The sequence below is a fragment of the Stegastes partitus genome, unplaced genomic scaffold (assembly GCF_000690725.1).
Source record: "Stegastes partitus isolate 25-593 unplaced genomic scaffold, Stegastes_partitus-1.0.2 Scaffold278, whole genome shotgun sequence".
In the NCBI taxonomy this organism is placed as follows: Eukaryota; Metazoa; Chordata; class Actinopteri; family Pomacentridae; genus Stegastes; species Stegastes partitus.
In genome coordinates this window covers 394,956-401,077 of record NW_007578009.1, presented here as the reverse complement: position 1 = coordinate 401,077, position 6,122 = coordinate 394,956, and the positions used below count along the sequence as shown (strand labels likewise).

General features: G+C 43.4%; 1 protein-coding gene across 5 annotated transcripts in view; it reads left to right on the top strand.

Moving 5' to 3' along the window:
- The first annotated feature begins 146 nt into the window (after window positions 1–146).
- Window positions 147–6,122, top strand: part of kif1b (kinesin family member 1B) — a 62,050-nt gene continuing 56,074 nt past the window's right edge. For all 5 annotated transcript variants that reach the window (XM_008282584.1, XM_008282583.1, XM_008282582.1 and 2 more), the window contains exons 1-2: window positions 147–453; window positions 1,657–1,810. In XM_008282584.1, the coding sequence (XP_008280806.1) occupies window positions 1,705–1,810 (106 nt within the window). In that variant the 5' untranslated portion in view covers window positions 147–453; window positions 1,657–1,704. The remainder of the gene's footprint in view (window positions 454–1,656; window positions 1,811–6,122) is intronic.

Sequence of the window (6,122 nt, the reverse complement as noted above, 5' to 3'; positions counted from 1 at the left end):
AAAAAATAAAGAGGAGAGAGACCCCACCCACTCCCTCCCTCACGGGTCTCCCCATTGGCTCTCCGGCTCATAAGTCACCGCTGTCTCGTCGCTCATTGGCCCCGCCGGCCTGTCCGTCAGCGCGCCGAGAGGGAGTTGACGTAATCTCTTCGGTAAATCAAGGCGATCCATCAATTCTTCTTTTCGCTTGTGTGCAGATAGACGTCCGCCTTTTATCCCCCGCTGGAAGATAAACCGGCTAAGGAGTCGCCGTTTTTTCAATCACAGTCCATCCGGCGGAGGATACCGCTATAATGGGTGTTTTTAACGGAACCGGACTTTATAGCAGTTTTCGTGCGCGCAGATTCTGATAGAAAAAAAAAAACAAGCCGTCTTGACGCCCGCTAGCTAGCGTTTAGTTCTCGCCACTGTCCGTGTGGTGTCGGTGCTGTTTTGGTGAGAGTGCCCTCAAACGTGAGTATAAACGTTAAAATGACCTATTTATTCGTGTTTTTAACGATTCCTGTCGGTTGTTGTTACAGGTTAATTTCAGAAGCAGCTGGTGCCTGCCTGCTCGCTCACTTGTCTCTAACGTTAGACGTTGGTGTTGGTGCACAGCCGCTGGTTCCGACAATACTTTAAAATGATTAAATGTGCCATATATATAAAATGACTCGTTTCCTAGCTCGGTGTTTGTCTGTGGTTGTGTTACTGTTTCCGTCAGACGGACTCTGGAGGTTAGTTCCGTCTCATGCCTGAGATACTCAAGTCACAGCCGATAGATAGCGTATCACGGCTCACCGCTAGCTTAAAATAAACACTATAACGGTTGTCGTGGGAAACTTCGCACCTTTTAGGATTTAATGCCTTATAACCCTCCGTTGCAGGTTAAATATGAACAATATGTCCAGTCTGTGCAGCTAAAATAAGCGTCAAACTCCTCCCTGCACTGTTCCACAGCATGCAGCAGCCGAGGATTAGCCTACTTCCTAACATGGGCGAATTTAATTTTTAAAAAACGAACATTTAAGCTGTGTCCGTCTGCACAGAATGGACGCTGTCAGACTGTAGCAGCAGACAGGCCCGGCTGCTGTCCCACTGTAGCCCACACCAAATAGGGTAGATAGAATTTCATGGGCGTATGCTTCAGCAACTATGGCTGACTGCAAGGACATGGAAAAACAGAAGATAATCAGGCTGTGTAGTTACCCGGCGCAGAATGTACAGCCTTAAATTGACAGTAAACACATTGGAAAGTTGTGTTTTATTTTAATAAGGAAATATGTTGTGTATGCAGGCACAGTTATCATATGCAATATTCAGATTTTCCATTCGCCAAAGCTTCTTTCAAACGCACTGTGCAATAATTCATTGAATGCATCGCCTTGCATCCTTTATTTGACTGCTTAATGTTGCTGTTTACAAAATATTAAAGCGCCTCAATGGCTTTGGTCGGCCATGTTTGTTGTAGGCTCTCATGACTGGAAATTGGGAGGGGGTTGCACTTTCATTGTGTTTCATTTACATGTTGTGAAAATAGGTTCTGCTCTATTGCATTCGAGCAGTTTGTGTTGTTTTAAATGAGTGAGCAAACACAGTCTCTCTCTAATTTAACACCAGATCTCCTTTTTTTTAGTAAGCAGATGCATACATTGGTTTTTCTTGTGTTTCCTTTAGGAGGGATATATAAGGAGTCTTACTGGGAGACGGTCCTAAACCGCAAACATGTCTGGGGCGTCTGTAAAAGTCGCTGTTCGAGTTCGGCCCTTCAACTCCAGGGAGACGAGCAAGGACTCAAAATGTATCATTCAGATGCAAGGCAACACCACAAGTAAGTACCCCACTGGCATGCACACGAGAACACCCACACAAACCAAAAACCATGTCTTAAATTTATGCAGGTCTGTCCACCAAGGCAAACTTGGTATACCACACATGCTCCCGCGTGGTCTTCCGTCAGGGATCTTAGCAAAGAACAGTAGAATGAGCAAACTGAATAGTGGACGGTTGGGGACAAACAGCCTGAAAGAGAATAAAAGGCTTACAGAGTGAAATTCCTCCTCCTCTGAAGGGGCCTGCATGCCTGAGGAGTCTGTGTGAGAAACGCTTAGTTGGTTCATGCTGGGAGACCCAGGGGTCGTCCCACAGCCTGGTCTGCCAGTACCCCCATTTCATCTCTTCTTTATCACACAGTCAGTGTTGTACAATGGATGTGTGTGTTGTTTTTGTACTTTATGATAATGCTATCTCTGAGTGTACACAAACAGTTTGCAAAGAGCCTGCTTAGAGGCTTTTAAAATTTTATGGACAGCAAATCATTCACAAGATAAACAGGGTTTGTTTTTGTTTTTTTAAAATTTCCTCTCAACTTTAAGAGAACCTGTAAACTATGATTTGTAATTTCTTATATGTTGTAGTGTTAAAAGATTTGTCTCACCTTTGACAGTATGTTCTTGGGATCAGTGGCTGAGATGGTGATTAATAGATGCATTTAGTATGTTTGTTACAGCTTTAGTTTTAGTCACTTTTGGCTAATGGAAATACAAATTTTTCCAAATAAACTGCATGCTAAAATCAGATTTTGTCGGTTTTATAATGCAGGCTTGCAGAAAATGTCATTTATTTATTTAATATTGATACACATTGAAAGAAGCATGCATAGCTTTTCATGAACTCACTGAACTGGTGCGGTTGAATATGTGATGGTGCCCTGCCTAGCGGGAAACCATTCTGGTGGAATATATGAAAGGATAAACAATAGCAGAGCAAGAGGAGAAGACCCGAATGTGGTTTGTAGTCATGTGATTCAACCTGCGTACTTGTGATTGTGAGTCATCAGGTACTGTGAAGAGCTAGCTGCCTCCTTACTCATGACTGTGCTGTATGTTCCATTTCAGCTGGCAGTTGAACACAGCCTCCCTGACATTTGCATGGAAACGTTTAATGACCCAGTAACAAGACAGCATCTGACAGCAAAAACCTGTTCTGCCAGCAGGCCCTCTTATTTTCCTCAAGTTTTGTCTGTCAGTCTTATGGGCCTCATTAGACTAAGCCTATATGAATCTTCCATAAGATCAAGTGTCCCTACCAGTTATGGCTCACTTGTCTTTTATCTCTCACACTCTACCAAAGAGAAGCTTTGTGTCAAATCCCTAGTACTTTTTTACTCCATATCCTTGGGTTTTCATTATGCCAATGTCACTCGAAGGAGCTGGAGGGTGACTCGTGGTTTGTAGCAGAACTGCAGTGGAATATGCAGTGTTTTTTGGGGGGTTAGTCAGTGAGTGTGTGAGCGAGGGAGAGGAGTAGGCTGCAGCACTGCCTACTCTACCTCCTATCACATGGGCAGATTGCAGAGCAGAAAGGGAGGCTGGCAGGCGGCCATACTCTCCCTTCATCAGGAGTTCATTGCAGATGGTATGCTGAGAATGCTGTCTTATTAGTATGCTGAGAGGTTGAACAGTACCTAGTGGCTAAAGCATGCACAGGTTCATACAGTTAAGATTATTTGACTTGCAATGCTAAAATCTGACCTTTCTGTAGCTGCGGTCACTGAGTTTCCCTGCACTTTTTGCCTGTCACTGTCGACTAACTTGAACCAGAGTGTAATTTATTAGCATCTTGTTTGGGAGACCAAGAGGTGCTATGCACAGCATTTTAATAGACAGTCACTCGAACTATGGTTTGTATAATTACAGCATATAATTACAGAATTATTTCTTGCTTGAGTTCGTCAAGTACTGTGCAGAGTATGTTTTTTTATCAGTTTTTTTTTTTTTAAATTACAAGTGAGTGTTTCCTTTCACTGTGATATGTTTGGTTTCCATGACTGCCAGATGTGTGGTATCACGTAATTCTGTTAAAAATGGAAAGACCTCATCCAAATACAGATGGACTTAATCAAGCAGCGTATCTATGACTCATCACAACTTTACATGGTTCCCCTCATTAAAGTCTGTCTTTTTTGTATCAGACACTCTCCAAGTAAGCTTTTCTAATAGAACTGAGAGGTGCCTATAACCTGTTAGTAGTTTGTTTGACAAAGCAACAGCAGATATAAGCATTAAACATCTAAAGGACCTTCTCAAATCCTCACTGCAGCAACATCCACGATTTTTAAAAAATTCTGTGTTAGTATATGGTGCTTTAGCCAGTGCACAGTTTAATACGCTGCTTAAATCAGAATCAATGGTGTGTAAATGCTAGCCAAACAGTGTCTGCAATACATGTGTGTTTCCATTATTTTACAGGGGTCTTTGGTGAGTGCTAGCATTTAATTGCACCGAAAGCTGCCTGACGGAAATGGGATGTTTTTATGGAGTTGCTTGGTCAGCTTGTAGGTGTTTGGTTGATGTGTGCGCGAGGCTATGACACTCCCCTTATTGTTGTGACGTGCTCAAGGGCATATGTGTCCATCCGTGTGCATGTGTCAACAGCACAGAGCAAGATTGAGCTCAGGGGCAAGAGCAGGATATGCTGTCTCCCTCTCCTCCTTTCTCTCTCCTATTCACCATGCATAGAGGATTGTCAAGGATCGGGTGCAGGCAGAGGGGCAGCAAATTGATTATCCAGTGTGCAGGAAATGTGTCCAAGGCCTCTGCAGGCAGGCTGGAAATAAGCAAAGACCCCTTTCAGTAGAAGCTCTTAAACATAGCAGAGCTAATGTAATTATAAAGGGGTGACGCGATGTCCTGTTGCATTGGTTTGTGTTGGTGCTCCAAATGTTGAATAACTCCAGGACACACAAAGCCTGCCCTCATTTGGGCCCTGATGTGTTCTTCACATCGGTCTCCGTCTTGTTGTGTAACCCATGTGTTTTGTCCCCCTGCGGCCAGTAAGAAGCCACTCGTTTATGTATGGACAAAGATGGTTGATAGATCTCGCGCACGCACCAAGAGAAGCGTGTGCTGTGTTAAGTTTATAGCATTATGCTAACTAAAGTCAGGTCTGCATTAAGAATATTTCTCACATTATAATTTTGTTTGCAATGCTTTTCAATAGACCCCAGGCTAGCCAAGCTGAAAAACGATATGTTAAACAACATTATCCCCTAAGCTTAGAGTAAACTAAATGAAAAATTGATACAGAAAACAGAAGGTCGCCGTGTCAATTAAACCTTCACCTTTCAGATACAATTCTGCTGAGTGTCCTCTCAGTATGAGCTAAGTGGATGGTGACCTTACAAAAACCCTGCAGGGAGGAATCAGCTCAGCTCCAGTGTCAGTTAAACGTAAGAGGAGGCTATCAGCACAGCAGAAATGACAATGAACCCATCTCATATGAATGAACTGTTGTCATCAAAGAGAATGCTGTGGTGGGACATGTAGGGAGGACGATGGGGAGCATGGGCTTGTATGAGGGATGGTCAGCCTTCTCCTGAACCCTGTGCAGACAGGACCGATTGATCTGATTATGACCAGTAATCTGCTGGCTTGCCTCAGGTCGCCACGCCCTGCTGCTGTAATCCCTTACACCCTTGTAGGTGTGCACACATCCACATACACCCACTCAAAGTGTTACATTCCTCATCGCCTCATGCTGAGATTGTTTTGGAGCGACACATGTACTACTTACAGGGCAGGCTTACACATTCCAGATTGACCTCCTAATGAGGAGGCAAGACAGGCAGATGTCTGTGTCTGTTATCAGCTTTTGCTGTGTCACGGGACTGTCAGGAGAGAGGCACAAATCCATGTCATGCAGCTCACCCAGTTTTCAGTAGATGTACCTGTAACAGCTGAATAATAGAAAGTGACAGAGTCAGTGGTAATAGTGAGTGTGGGAACCAGGGTTGGCCCTGGAAGCAAGGCAAACACTGCAAGTCGTGTTATTAATCTTGTTTGATACATTCATTTGCTTTAAAGATTTTAAGTAGCATCTCCTCACATCCATAACTTTTGGGGTCACACTGTCCAGGGACTGGCCACAACGTGGACCTTACACTGAACACAGCTTAGCATGAGGCTCTGTTTGATCCATAAAATTTAACAGAACAGAGAAAGGCTAGCATTACTTTGTACAGTTTCAAGCTAAAACTGAAACTGTACATTGGACTTTATTGGTTAATTTATGTTAATAATTAATATTTTGCAGAGTATAGAGGACAAAGTCTTGTGATTGAGCATTACTGCCATGTGTCTTAG